Source organism: Gorilla gorilla, chromosome 6, assembly GCF_029281585.2.
Source record: "Gorilla gorilla gorilla isolate KB3781 chromosome 6, NHGRI_mGorGor1-v2.1_pri, whole genome shotgun sequence".
In the NCBI taxonomy this organism is placed as follows: domain Eukaryota; kingdom Metazoa; phylum Chordata; class Mammalia; order Primates; family Hominidae; genus Gorilla; species Gorilla gorilla.
The window spans coordinates 45,885,747-45,901,429 of record NC_073230.2 but is presented as its reverse complement, the minus strand read 5'-3'; the positions used below and the strand labels follow the sequence as shown (position 1 = coordinate 45,901,429).

The 15,683-nt window shown below is 35.6% G+C and overlaps 1 protein-coding gene across 4 annotated transcripts in view; it reads left to right on the top strand.

The window, feature by feature from the left end:
• Window positions 1-15,683, top strand: part of LOC101142148 (amphiphysin) — a 247,005-nt gene that overhangs the window by 180,709 nt on the left and 50,613 nt on the right. For all 4 annotated transcript variants that reach the window (XM_055347647.2, XM_004045328.5, XM_063708477.1 and 1 more), the window contains exon 12: window positions 14,023-14,139. In XM_055347647.2, the coding sequence (XP_055203622.1) occupies window positions 14,023-14,139 (117 nt within the window). The remainder of the gene's footprint in view (window positions 1-14,022; window positions 14,140-15,683) is intronic.

Below are 15,683 nucleotides of genomic sequence, written 5' to 3'. Positions count from 1 at the left end.
CTGTTTATCACGCCATAGGAATGCCTACCATGCTCCCACGCAGACATGAGCACAGCCTTTCAATCCTGAGTGTTGGGACCAATTGAGCACCATTGGCTTTTCTACTCTTATGTCTCTGTTTTCCAGCCTAATACTGCATCTTACTTTTTAAGTTCATTAAATCATGCTGTTTTCCCTAGCCAATTGAACTGAAATAGAATTCAACTTGCAGAATCAGTCCATGAAATGGTTTTTTCACCCATGTAATCCTGAGAGGCCAGCCTGCAGTTATGAACATATGCATCTCTCACTTACTGGGTATCTGTAACCTGGTTCTAAATACCACACTGGCTTTTCAACATAACATATTTCTGGACCAGCTGCCTCTTCTTTCCCTTGCTATTTTTCAAAGTAAACACGTTAACATTATTTTAAGACAGAAAGAATTAGTAAGATGAAAATTAGAAGGAAGAAAAACTACACAGTGCATTTCAAGCCCAAATTTAGTTAGTTCATTGCCCTGGTGGATTACCAACATCATTGTTCCATTCCTTGAGCAGGAGTAACCAAGCAGTGCAGTTTATGTATCATCTGGTATTCTGAAAATGTTTTAAAATCATTGGGTCATTAGGCTTCACTATCTTTCAAGGTTCTGACTCCAGAGCTGCTAACAGTGCCTAGGCTTTTTCTGTCTACAGAACAGGGAAAGCTACTAAATATCTTTCTGCAAGGTCTCATTCAGTTTAACCTTGACATCAATCCTGTGATTTACATGTCAGTAGTCCTACTTTCTAGAAGAGCAAACCTGCCATCTTTCTGCTGAACCATGCCTCTTCTAGTGCAGAAGTGGAAAGCAGAATGCTGTAGGCTATGTGTGACAGCATTGTAAGCACCCGAAAGAGAGCAGTACCAGGCATTCAGTAAATGAACAAATCAATATCACTCTTTCTATCCTTAGTATCCAGGATGCAGGTTCTCTAGAACTCGTTTGAGTGTTGATATTAGCAAAGTTCTTCAGGTTGTTACATATCAGTGCATTGTTGGTAAATACCATGATATAGTGGTAGGAGGGCCTTTACTCAACCAGTTTAGTCATCTGTCTTTCCACTAGTCAGAGTAGAACCTCATTATAACATAGGCCCTATCCCTCTTCCTTGCTGACTCTATTCTCATGACTGTCAGCCTTTATACTATTAGTCATAATATATGTAAAAGCAATGAACAAAACCCACGTGCTACACTAGGAATGATTTTGCAGCCTACCAACTTGTTCTAATAAAAAACAAAGTCAAAACAAAACAAAGTAGGAAAACAATTTCCTAGAAGGTCTAGTTTATTGTGTGTCAACTCATTCCTAGAGCATTTCGGGATTATGTAAATATAGGTATGCACATAAAGCAAATGTGAGAGAACAATCGATAGGTCTAGATTGTGAGTAAAGGGATCTGCATTATACTATCCTTTTAATTCTCTGTTCAGCAGTCTCCCCTTATCCACAGTTTCACTTTCCATGGTTTCAGTTACCCATGGTCAACCATGATCCAAAAATACTACATAACAGTAAGATATTTGGAGAGAGCAAGCGAGCGAGAGACTATATTCACATTCACACTACATTCACCTTTATTACAGTATATTGTTATCATTGTTCTACTTTACTATTAGCTATTGTTGTCAATCTCTTACTATGCCTAATTGATAACTTCAGCTTTATCATAGGTATGTATGTATAGGAAAAAACATAGTGTGTATAGGGTTCAGTACTATCTGTACCATTTGTGGTTTCAGGCATCCCCTGGGGATCTTGGAACATAACTCCTCCAAATAAGGAAGGACTAGTATACTACAATAAACTTTGTGGAACAAATACTTGGCAACATCATTGTAAATGACTGAACGATTTTCCATTCTAAGAGTGCAATATAAAGCACTTGAACCCTGTCCATGTGCTATATGACTCACATTAACTGTAATGTACCCATCTGGAGCAATCTTGTTATAAGCTTCTAACCACGAAGGTAAACTTTCCTAGGCCACTGCTTCATTGTAATTGTTGATGAAATGCTAAAACTTTACTCACGGTTAGAAATTGTAAATTGTGACTTTTACGTGAAAGGTATTTCTATTACATAAAAGATAACTTCTGATTGGCCTTGTTCCTAAAGATTTTATTTAACCTCTCTGTCTTAAGCTTCCTACTCCACCTCTTTTGCCTCACTGGGAAGTCACAAGTGTCCAGCACAATACTTAGGATATAGTAAAGGTTTTCAAAATATGTTTAATGAAAGAATAAAAGATGAAAATCTCTAGAAGATGAAAAGATGAAAATCTCTATGCCCTCATGGTAATCTGGCTTACTGTAATACTGTGTTGTGATTAAAGAAATTTTGTGTATGGGTGTGTGTGTGTGTGTGTGTGTGTGTGTGTGTGTGTGTGTTTATCTGTCTGTTTGCATGCAGCCATGAGGATGGTTTAGAGACTATATGTTTTACTTCTAAGTGGTTTTTTGGAGGTGTTTACAGATTTTATACATTTTATTCAAATTCTAAAGGTTAAGATCCTCAGAAAATGTGTTGTGTGTGTGCTCTGGAGGCTAGATTTCTGGGTCAATCAAATACTTGCAAACTACCTACAGATGCATCACTACTAAATGTTTTATGGCTATAGTTATATATTGAAATCTCTTTTACCTGATATGCTTATAAAAATGATGCCCAAAAGGATGCATAGTTAATGTAAAAAAATAGTAAATTACAGAGAAGCAAAAAGTAAAACTTCAAAAGTAAAAGTCTATTCCCCAGAAAAACTCACTTTTACTAATTTTGTGTGTAAAATGCCACTTTTTTCCATTTAAATAGTAACTGAAATGTGGCCGGGCGTGGTAGCTCATGCCTGTAATCCCAGCACTTTGGGAGGCCAAGGTGAGTGGATCACCTGAGATTGGGAGTTCAAGACCAACCTGGCTAACATGGAGAAATTCTGTCTCTACTAAAAATACAAAATTGGCTGGGCATGGTGGCACATGCCTGTAATCCCAGCTACTTGAGAGGCGGAGGCAGGAGAATCGCTTGAACCCAGGAGGCGGAGGTTGCAGTGAGCCAAGATTGTGCCATTGCACTTCAACCTGGGCAACAAGAGTGAAACTCCGTCTCAAAAAAAAAAAAATAGTAACCAAAATGTATATTTTTGGAAATGTTATCATTCTGTCAGATTTTTAATTTATGATTTTTAGTACAAATATAACAAAAGTATTTCCATGTCAATTTAGTATTTATTTTATTATTTTAAATAGCAGCAGAGCACTGCATTAAGAGAATGTGCTATGGTAGGTTTAACCCATCTCCCACTATTCGATTTTTTTTAATGTTATTAGTAAGCTCTATTGATGTGTGATTGATCTACAATAAACTGTACATATTTACATATGCACATATTTGATGAGTTTGCACATACGTATATACTATTAAACCATTACCAGAATCAAGATAATGAATATATGTCACCCCAAGAAGTTTAGAAGTTTTCTGAGCCACTTTTTAATTTCTCTTGCTCCTCCCCATTGGCACCAGCATCTCTAGGCAAACAGTCATCTTTCTGTTGCTATACATTAGTTTGCATTTTCTAGAATTTTATATAAATGGAATCATTTAGTATCAGAAAGCATAGTTTTTGGATTACAAAATTAATTAATGTTGTAGCACATATCAGTACTTCATTCCTTCTTATTGAGTAGTATTCCATTCTATGGATATATCACAAGTTATCTGATGGATGTTTGAATTGTTTCCAATTTTTGACTATTATAAATAAAGGCACTATAAGCACTTGTATACAAATATTGTGTGCATGCATGCTTTCATTTCTCTTGGGTGAATACCTAGGGATAAACTAGCTAGATCGTACGTTAGGAATAAATTTAATTTTTTAAAAAATTGACAGATTTTCTGAAGTGTTTGTACCATTTTATATTTTCATCAGCATTGCATAAGAGTTCTAGTTCTTCCACATCTTTGCCAACAGTTGGCATGGTTAGTGTATTAGGCCATTCTCACATGGCTATAAAGAAATACCTGAGACTGGGTAATTTATAAAGAGAAGAGATTTAATTGGCTTATGGTTCTGCAAGCTTTACAGGAAGCATGGCAGCATTTGCTTCTGGGGAGGCCTCAGGGAGCTTTTATTCATGGCAAAGGCAAAGCAAGAGCAGGTGTCTAACATGGCAGGAGCAGGAGGAAGAGAGAGAGAGGAGGGAGGTGTAACACACTTTAAACAACCAGAACTCTTGACACTCACTCACTATACAGTACCAAGGGGGGATGGTGCTAAACCATTCATGAAAACTCCGCCCCCCATGATCCAGTCACCTCCCACCAGGCCCTACCTCTAACACTGGGATAACAAGTTGACATGAGATTTGAGTGGGGACACAAATCCAAACCGTATCAGTTAGTATTTTTAATTTTAGCTATTCTAGTGATAGTGGTATTTCATTTTGATTTAATTTGCATTTCCCAAATGACTAGTGGTGTTAAGTATTTTTTCATGTACTTATTTAACACCCATATATCTTCTTTGGTGAAGTGCCTGTTAAAAACTTTTTCTCGTGTATTTATTTTTTAACTGAGTTTTGGGACCTCTTTATCCATTCTGTATACAACTCCCTCATTAGATAAGATTTGCAAATACTTTCTCCTAGCATGTGGCTTTCTTTTCATTCTCTTGGCAGTGTAATTTGGAGAGTAGAAATGTTTTATTTGATGAAATCCAATTTATCCATTTTTTCTGGATTATATATTTCATGTAACATCTAAAAGGTCTTTGCCTAACCCAAGATAAAAATCGCAAGGTTTTCTCTTAATATTTTTTAGAAGTTTTATTTTCAGGTGTTACATTTAGGCCTGTGACCAATTTGGAGTTAATTTTTTTATGTAGTACAAAGTATGTGTTGGAATTTATTTCTTTAGAAATGAATATTCCATTGTTGAAAAGTATTCTTACTCTACTAAATTGCCTTTGTACCTTTGTGGAAAATTAGTTGTACCTTTGTGGAAAATCAGACAACTAATTATCTATCTATCTAATATATATGTATATACCATATATATATATAGTATATACCATATATATGTATATACCATATATATATGGTATATACAATATATATATATGTATATATATGGATATATTTCTGGACCATGTGATTATCCATTGATCTTTTTGCTTACCTTTGTGCCAGTAGCATGCTGTATTGATTATTGTCATTTTATAATATCTTGAAATCAGGGTCAGTAGGGTTAGTCTTTCAACTTTGTTCTTTTTCAGAGTTGTTTTGGCTATTCTAGGTCCTTTGAATTTCCATATGAACTTCAGAATAAACTGTAAGTTGATATTGTGTTATTTCCTGGCCTGCTGTACCACAACTGAGTGGCTTAAATACAAAACCCCCCCAAAAAAATTCTCTAACAGTTTTGGCTGCTAGATGTCTGAGATCAAGGTGTCAGTAGGGACATGCTCTCTCTGAAGGCTCTAGGGGAGAATCAATCCTTTCTTCTCTCCTAGCCTCTGGTGGTTGCTGAAAGTCCTTGGGGTTCCTTGGCTTGCAGATACATCACTCCAATACTCCAATATGCACCTTGGTCATCACATGGCATTTTCCCTGTGTGTCTGTGGGCTCTGTGTCTTCACATGGCATTCTCCTTGCGTCTACATATCCAAATTTTCCTCTTCTTACAGGGCCACCAGTCATTGGATTAGGACCCACTCTAATCAAAATCTTTATTTTATTACATTGGTTCAGACCCTGTTGTCAGTTAAGGACACACTTATGGGTTCCAGATAGGCATGAAATTTGGGGGGTGGGGGAAATACTATTCAAAGCAGTACAGATATTGAATCATGTTGCACCGAGTCTATAGATCAATGATATGTGAGTCATCTGATGCATAGACGCAGTATATCTCTCCCTTTATTAATGGTCTTCTCTAATTTCTCTCTGCCATGTTTTACAGCCTGCAATGTACAGACATTACACATCTTTTGTTGGATTTATCCCTAAGTATTTTATATTGTTATTATAAATCATGTTTTTAAATTTGTTTTTTCTGGTTGTTCACACTGTTGTCTATAAGTACAACTGGTTTTTGTATATTGATGCTGTATCTGCAGCTTTGCTAAAGCGAATTATTAGTTTCTATAGCTTTTTTGTAGATTTCATTGGATTTTTCTATATATATTATATCTTTTATGAATAAAGAAAGTTTACTTCTCTCTTTGCAATCTCGGTGCCTTTTATTTATTTTTCTTACCTTATTTCATTCTTGTACCACCAGAATAATATTGAGTAAAAGTAGTAAAGCAGTCACCCTTGTCTTGATCTTAGAGGAAGAGCATGTAGTATTTCACTTTTAAACATGGTGTTTGTTACTTGTAGGTTTTATTAGATGGCTTTTATCAGATTGAGGAAGTAGCCTTTTATTCCTACTTAAAGAGTTTTAAACAGGAATTAATGTGGATTTTCTCAAATGCTCTGCTGCATCTGTTAAATGATCATATGAGTTTTCTTTATAGTTTGTTAATATGGTGAATTATACTTATTGGTTTTCCAATGGTAAACCATCCATGAAGTCCTAGGATGAACCCCATTTGGTGATGGTATGTTATCCTTTTTATCTATGTATCTTTTAGTCAGCTTGCTAAAGCTCGGTCTAGAATTTTTACATTCCTGTTCGTGGGGAATATTAATTTATAGGTTTTTTTTTAAGAAAAGGGTTTTTATGATTTAATACTAGGGTAATGGTATTGAATGAATTGAACTGAAAATCAATTGCTGGTTAAGTTTGTGTTGGTATTATTTGTTGCTTAAAGGTTTGATAGAATTCATCAGAGAACTCATCTGGGCTCTGTTTTGTTGTGTTTTCTTTTGTTTTGATATATTTCTATATAATAGATATAGAGCAGTTCAGGGTATCTATTTTTCTTGAATGAGATTTTTGTATTTGTAGTTTGTGTTTCTCATGAAATCTGTCCATTTCATCTAAATTGCCAAATGTATTTGGAGTACAGTGGTTCATCATATTTCTTTACTATTATTTTTTGATATCTCTAATATCTATGATGATGTTTCCCTCTCTCGTTCCTAATATTGGTAATCTGCATCCTTGTTCACTCTTTCTCTTTTTACTCCAATTAGACTGGCTAAATGTTGATTAATTTTATTGATCGTCTCAAATAACTAGCCTGTGGTCTTATTGATTCTCTCTTTTTCTTGTTCTCACTCTGTCTTTTGTTTTCTGTTTCACTGATTTCCACTCTAATCTGTATAATTTCCAGTTTCTACTTTGGGTTTTATTGCTCTGTTTATGTTTTTTTTAATATTCAGGGTAAAAAGAAGGTGAGGTTAATAATTTCGGACCTTTTTGTTTTCTTATATGGGAGTTTAGTGCTATAAATTTTCCGTAAGTACTGCTTTAGCAGCATCCCATACATTTTGATATATTGTTTTCATTTCCATTCAGGTTTCCAATTTCCACTTTGATTTCTTTTTTGACTCATTGAGTTATTTAGAAGAGTATTATTTGTGGATTTTGCAGAGATCATTTTGGATGATTAAAATATTTGTGGATTTTCTAGAGACCATTCTGTTAACAATTTCCAATTTAATTCCAGTGTAGTCAGAGACCATACTTTATGTGGCTTGAATGTTTTTAAATTAGTTGAAGGCAGAAGTGATTCAGTGACAGTTTTTTCCAGCTGGGACACATGGGGTCTTAAAACAAAGGATAGACTACCAGGGAGAGGAGGAAGGCTGTATCTCACTTGATGAAGCCACTAGGACAAGAGTGGACCGAGTAAGCATATGGCAGCCACCTTCATGCTGTACTCTTTAACAGGGCAAGTTTTTATTAAACTTTTAAGTTCAGGGGTACAAGTGTAGGTTTGTTGCATAAGATAAACTTGTGTCATGGGCGTCTGTTGTACAGATCATTTCCTCACCCAAGTATTAAGCCTAGTACCCATTAGCTATTTTTTCTGATCCTCTCCCTTCTCCTACCTTCCACTTCCAATAGGCCCCAGTGTGTGTTGTTTCCCTTTATGTGTCCATGTGTTCTCAACCTTTAGCTCTCACTTGTGAGAACATGTGGTATTTGGTTTGCTGTTCCTGTGTTAGTTTGCTAAGGATAATGGCCTCCAGTTCCATCCATGTCCTTGCAAAGAACATGATCTCATTCTTTTTATGGCTGCATAGTATTCCATGGCGTGTGTGTGTGTGTGTATATGATATATATATGATATATATGATATATATGATATGATATATGATATATATGATATATGATATATATGATATGATATATATATGATATATATGATATATGATATATATATGATATATGATATATATGATATATGATATATATGATATATGACATATATATGATATATATGATATATGACATATATATGATATATATGATATATGAGATATATATGATATATATGATATATGAGATATATATGATATATGTGATATATGAGATATATGATATATGTGATATATGAGATATATGATATATATGATATATGAGATATATGATATATATGATATATGATATATATGATATATGATATATATATGATATGTATGATATATGATATATATGACATATATGATATATATGACATATATGATATATATGTCATATATATCATTTTCTTTATCCAGGCCTTCATTGATAGGTAGTTATGTTGATTCCATGTCTTTGCTGTTGTGAATATTGCTGCGATGAACGCACACATGCATGTGTCTTTATAATAGAGTTATACTGGGAACTTTAGCATTGTCTCTGGTGTGTGTGCAAGAAAGAGATTCCATTGTGTTTATTTGTTCATTTGTTTGTTTGTTTTTGGAAATAAAATCTCAGATAGGACCTTTAAAAAAGAATTAGTTGAGACCTATTTAATGACCCAGAATACTGCTTATCATGTTACATTTCCATGTGCACTTGAAAAGAATATATATTCTGCTGTTGCTGGATAGAATGTTATAAGTGTAAATTAGGTCAAATTTAGTCACAGTGTTATCTAAATCTTTTATACCATTGCTTATTTTCTCTCCATTTGTTCTTTCAATTATTGAAAGAGGAATATTGAAGTCTTTCCTATAAAAGTGTGTGTGCTTTTTTATTTTTCTTTACAGCTTTCTTGGTTTTTGCTTTATGTTGAAGCTCTCTAATTGAGTGCATAAATGTTTAGGCAATGATCCTCTTTATCCATGATAATATTCTTTGATTTGAGATCTACTTTTTTTATAGTTAATGTAATTACTACAGCTTTCTTTTTGTTAGATTGGCATGGTGCATCCTTTATATCCTTTTACTTTGAACCTATTTGTGTCTACATACTTCAAGTTAGTTTCTTATAGACAGTATCTAGTTGGGTCTTGCTTTTTTGTACAATTAGATAATCTCTGCCTTTTAATTGCATGATTTAGACTATTTTCATTTAAGGTTATTATTCATATGGTGAAGTTTAAATCTAGCACATTGATCACTTGTTTTCCATTGTCTCTCTGTTCATTTAACCCTTCCATTTCTGCTTTCTTTTGTATTAATTGAGCATTTTTTATTCTCTTTAATTTTCTTTATTTACTTATTAGCTATAACATTGTTTTGTCATTTTAGTTGTTACTTTAGGGTTTTAGTGTATATTTTAATTTATCACAGTCTAACTTTCAATTATATGATGTCATTTAAGGTACAGTATAAAAATCTAATAATAATATAGTCACATTTCTCCACTTCTGTTTTTATGCAATTTTTGTCATTGATTTTAGTTTATCTACATTTTAAACTTCACATTATTTTGTTATTATTTTTGTATAAGCAGCCAATTGTCTTTTTAAAAGATTTAAATAATAAAAACTCACATGTAGTTACCTAGGCAGTTACTATTTCTGGTTCTCCTCCTTTGTGTAGATGCATAGTTCTATCTGTTATCATTTTCCCTTGCCTGAAAGATATCTTCCACGTTAGTTGTAGTGTGTATATGAGGGTGATGTATTCCTTCTGATTTTGTTTGTCTGAAAATCTTCATTGAATTTTTATTTTAAAAAGTATTTTCAAGGGGCATATAATTATAAGTTGGCAGTTTCTTTTTCTCAGTACTTTGCCTCACTGTCTTTTTGCTTCATTATTTCTGGTGAGAAATCTACTGCTACCTTCATGTTGTTCCTCTGTTAGTGAAATGTCTTCTTTTCTCTGGTTCTTTTTATGAATTTATCTTTAACACTGATTAGAAAATTAGATTATGATTGGTCCACATGTGCTTCATGTGTCTCTCATTCTTTTTGGACTAGCAGCTATGCAAGGCTGTACTTTTCATGGTGAGTGGCGGAATACAAACCAACCAACCAAACATGCAAGCACATTTCCAGCCTTTGTTTGCATTACATTAACTAATATCCATTAGCTAAAGCATGACATATGGTCAACCCCACGTAAGGGATGGGGAAGTAAAATCCATCTATCACGAAGCCGTGGCAAGGCTAGGCATACAGATTATGCTCAAATTGCACATCTGCACTGGAAGAGGTCCAGTACGTTACTAATAAACTTAGATGTCCCAAGTAGAAGACACCTCATGAAACATAGTACAGATGATTATAATTGGCAATGTTTTCCTATTGGAAGATTTTCTCCCACTGTGGTTTCCACAGCTGGTCTCCTTTCTTAGGAGCACATTCCAAGTCACCCCTTGTAGATTTCTGATGGTAAAGCAGTACTTATAATCAAGTTCCCAAAAAGCTAAGAATGTTGAGACCATGTGTACTCTAATTGTGATGAAGGTGTACAGGATTCATTTGTCTTGTTAAGGAAAATTACACTTTTCTGTGTTTCAACATGTGGTGACAGAGTTGTGAGTACATTCCTGCCCTTTTAAAAAGGAATACTACATAAGCTGGCAAAATCCTTTTGCTATTTTTGTAGCTTTACCAGAATATTCTTTGACATGAGTACCTTAAGGGATAATTCTCAAGATTAAGAGGGCAAAGCTAAGTAGAAGTTGAACCTGAAAAAACCAGCCACATATTTTGAAAGCAGTCAAATTGGCATTATGGATATTTGATGACAGTAATTTTACATATTCACATGTTGTATTAGTCCATTTTCACACTGCTATAAAGAATTGCCTGAGACTGAGTCATTTATAAAGAAAAAAAGGTTTCATTGACTCACAGTTCCACATGACTAGGGAGGCCTCTGGAAACTTTCAATCATGGCAGAAGGTTATGGGGAAGCAAGGCACATCTTAAATGGTGGCAGGAGAGAGATAGCAAGGGGGGAAGTGCCACACTTTAAAACCATCAACTCTCATGAGAACTCATTCACTATTGTGAGAACAGCATTGGGGAAACTACCCCCATGATCCAGTCACCTCTCACCAGGTCCCTCCCTTGACACATGGGGATTACAATTTGAATGATATGTGAGTGGGGACACAGAGCCAAACTATAATCACAGGTATGCATTGTTGCTAATGGTAATTAATAACATTAGCTTCCATTTCCATTTTGAGTATTTCCTAGATATTATGTGCATGTGCATTAATCATCTTTATTACTCATGGTAATCCTATTAGGTCTTATTAATCCCATTTTATTCATGAAGAAACCGAGGCTCAAAGAAGCTCAATTAATTGGCCAGGGAGAGACAGCTAGCAAGTGGTAAAATTGGGGTATAACCACGGATTGATCTCAATCAAAGTCTGAGCATAGCCCATTATAGTCTGATGCCTCATTTCATCCTTCATCTCTAAATTCCCATTTGAGCTTCCTTAAGGGGATTCATTAGGCTTAAAAGGAAATAATGAATATATTCACATGACCTAAAATTTTATGGAGAACTTGCAGAACTTTGAGAATTCCTCTGCAGATTCTTGGGGTTCCTAATTAAGAAACTTGGGTCTGGGGCATCAGTTGACAGCCTGGCAGGCATTGGAGTCAGAGGTACCAACTGCAGTCTTACCTCTGCTACATGGCAGCTGGGGGCCATGACAATAGATCACCATTCAGCCAATTCTCTTCATTCTCCCAAATGGAGAATCGCTGCCATCTCTCCCTCAATTTTTTGTAAGGATTATATTTGAAAAGGCAGGTACAATGCAGTTTGGAGAACATGGCGAGATAAATGCTTTAAAGGCAATAAAGTGTTGTCAACATTAGATTGCACCAAAGTGTGTTAACATGAGGTAATGTCCATATGTGTAAAGTTCTTCAAACAGTGCCTATCATACTCCAAGTATAATATGTTTACTAAATTTTAAAAATATAATTTTTACCTACATAAAAGTTGGGGAAAAACAAAGCTCATGCAGATTTTGAATAGGGAATCGGTTGATAGTTTTGTGATTGTAATTAGTAAAGAAAGTAGAGCTCTCAGAAGGGCACTATCCTTGTGAAATTTTTAAAAAGTATATATGGGGAGTTACTAAGCTGCAAAATAGAAAATGCAAGGCTAATAGCATGACATATTAGCAGCTTTCTTCTGCAACGAGTACGGATATGCTAAGGAAAGTATTTAGGTTATACCACCTCGCTTTTCTTTATTTTTATTTTTTTTTATTTTTGGTGGGGAATGGAGCCTTGGTCCGTCACCCAGGCTGGAGTGCAGTGGCACGATCTCAGCTCACTGCAACCTTCGCCTCCCAGGTTCAAGCGATTCTCCTGCCTCAGCCTCCCAAGTAGCTGGGACTACGGTCACGCACCACCATGCCCAACTAATTTTTCTTTTCTTTTCTTTTTTTTTTTTGTATTTTTAGTAGAGACAGGGTTTCACCATGTTAGCCAGGATGGTCTCGATCTCTTCACCTCCTGATCCGCCCACCTCGGCCTCCCAAAGTGCTGGGATTACAGGCATGAGCCACTGTGTCTGGCCCTCACTTTTCATACATTTCTCAGTTTTTAATGTCTGTGATGAATATTAATTAAAATAACTCCTATTCTTCAAAAATCTGTCTCCAAAAATCTGTTTTTATGTATACTTTACCCATTGGTTTGACGCTTCAATTTCTAGGCAACAAAGTTTTTTTAAAAAGAATTTTATATTGAATGCTAAACACATGTAATTTAAATTGTATGAAAACTGACCCCAACTCCCTTTTCTGTGATGTACTTTATGGGACTTTGTCTTAGCCTGGCCCTTTACTGTGTAACTTGAGCCTGGGTTATGCCGACTTCAAGCCCACATTGTTTTCATGTGTTATGATACCACAAATAAATGAACAAATGATAATGTTTAGTATTATAGATTTTTTTGTATTATCAAAGCAGGACTTTCGTCCTGTGCCTTATTTGGCTTACCTTCTTTCTAATCCAAAAATATTGTTAATGGGAGCTCATTTTGCAGCAAATGTTGGGAGGCATGGCTGTCTCTCTCCTCTCTCCCTCCCATTCGCCCTCACTCATACACATACACAATTGAAACTAACAATGCTATGGATGAAGACTGGATCAAATGATAACCAAATCAAGGGGTAGGGTGCCAGTGAGGGAATGAGGCCGTTGGGATGTGGGCAGCAGTACACAATGGCACCTTCCTTTTAAAATTTTAGCTTCCCAGAAGAACATCAGCAGTATTGCTGTAATGAGTCCAGATCTTGGCCCATTTTATCGATTGGGTCATCTGTAATTTCTTGATCCGAGTTCTCTGAGCTGACAGAGGAGACTCCTTGCATCTTGGTATATTAGGATACATCCTTGGAACATTCTCTCTGTTGACTGGACTTGGAGCTAGACAAAGGACAAGAGCTAGAGCCTGGGACACATTCCAGGGCAACTTAGGTTATACTTGGCCAGAGTTAGTTATTTCCTTCTCACTGCATTTAGCTGAGTGACTGGGTGCATATGGGTGAGCCACCATGCTTATAAAAGTGTGTTTTGGAGATACCCAATAATAATATTAGAGAGAGTATACATGGGCTATATCATGGTCTTATCAGATTCAAGCTAATACATGTTTTATTTTGTTTTGTTGTTTGTTTTAACAGAATGAAGTCCCTGAGGTGAAGAAAGAGGAGACTTTGCTGGATCTGGACTTCGATCCTTTCAAGCCCGAGGTGACACCTGCAGGTTCTGCTGGAGTGACCCACTCACCCATGTCTCAGGTATCAGGTGCTTTTTGGATGTTTGGAGATATTTCATAAACCTCAATAAGCTCAGTGTGCTAACCAATGATCCCTATACCTTTCATGACTACTATCTATTTTTCTTTTTGGTTGACAGATATTTCCTAATAGGAAAGAGGGGTAGAAAGGGGACCTTATCTATATCAGTTATTCTAAGCCTCCCATGCCATCAGCTTTCTCTACCCATAGAGCTGGCATAACCATACATTCCTGTTTTCTCTCCCAGAGTAATTGTTACCAGTGCCCACGTTGCACTCAGAACTGTTCAGGTTTACAGGATACATTTTATGGTTTCCCTGGATGAAGCTCTTTCTTTTGGTTTTGGGTTTACTCTTCTTGCTCTTTTCTCTACTTCCCTTCCTCATACTTTGCAAGTTAAAGTGTGTTTGCAATGACCATGAAAGCACAGGCCAGCAGAAGCCGTTTTCAGTGTTGATAGTTCTGAACTTGATGATGCTGTGTTCATCCTCCCCATTGAAGAAGCTCCCCTCCTGTGATCATGGTTATGGTTTGATGGAGAGTCGCCTTGCTTCCCCAAGCCTTTTTGTTCACCACTCCCTCACACTCCATATTTCTTCCTTTCTTATAGTTACTATCATTACATTCTCTGTCAGAGGATACTGGTGGTAGGTGCCATAATGACCTGTGGGTAGGTCCTCTGAAATATAGTTAGTTTACAACTGTCTATGCTAATAGAAGGAAGTTAACTCAAAATTTGACAAAACAGAAATTGTCTATATAAGTACTTTGCATATGGTTGGAGCCCCACATATGAATTTAGGCAAATCCAAAGTTGCTAGAGTATGCTTCAAATGAATTAGTGCAAGAATATTGTAACATTCAACCTAGGAATTAAGACCTAGCTTGATTCCCTGGCCTTGAAGCCTTCTTGGTATATCACAGTAAACTGCTAGGGAATAAATGGCTCAATATGAACGTTAATAAATAAAGATTATGTCTGTTCCATGCTTTATTCTAAAATGTGATTGGGCTTCTAAAGGCTTTCCTGTTGTGCAATATGAACAATAAATGTCCAAGGTGTTAATAAAGTAAGAAATTAATAGTCTAAACACTAGCCTTAAAGATGCTTTGCAAAAAAAAAAAAATGGGTCTCTTAGGTGAAAGTTCCAGGAAGCCTCCTGTATTAACTCTCTTCTAGAAGATTCATGATGTGCATTAGAATATTAAAGGCTGAGAAGTTCTGCAATTAAAAAAAACTGTTTATATTTGTTTAACTTAGAGTTTCCCAAATTTGTTTGACCACAGAAATCTATGTTAACTACACTTTTCTTAATATTCATTGGAATGTTCTCTAAAACAATATTTTGAGAAATACTAAAGTATTGTCAGCAAGTTTGAGGGTTCCACCTTTGTGACCAAGAAAAGTACAAAGTGAATGTACATATAATTGAGTATACTTCCTTCTCAGAGATCTCTCATTATATAGACAGCCTGCAGAATTCACAGGATTTCCTCTGCCTTACTCTCCATGCTTCTTTTTTTTTTTTTTTTTTTCTTTGAGA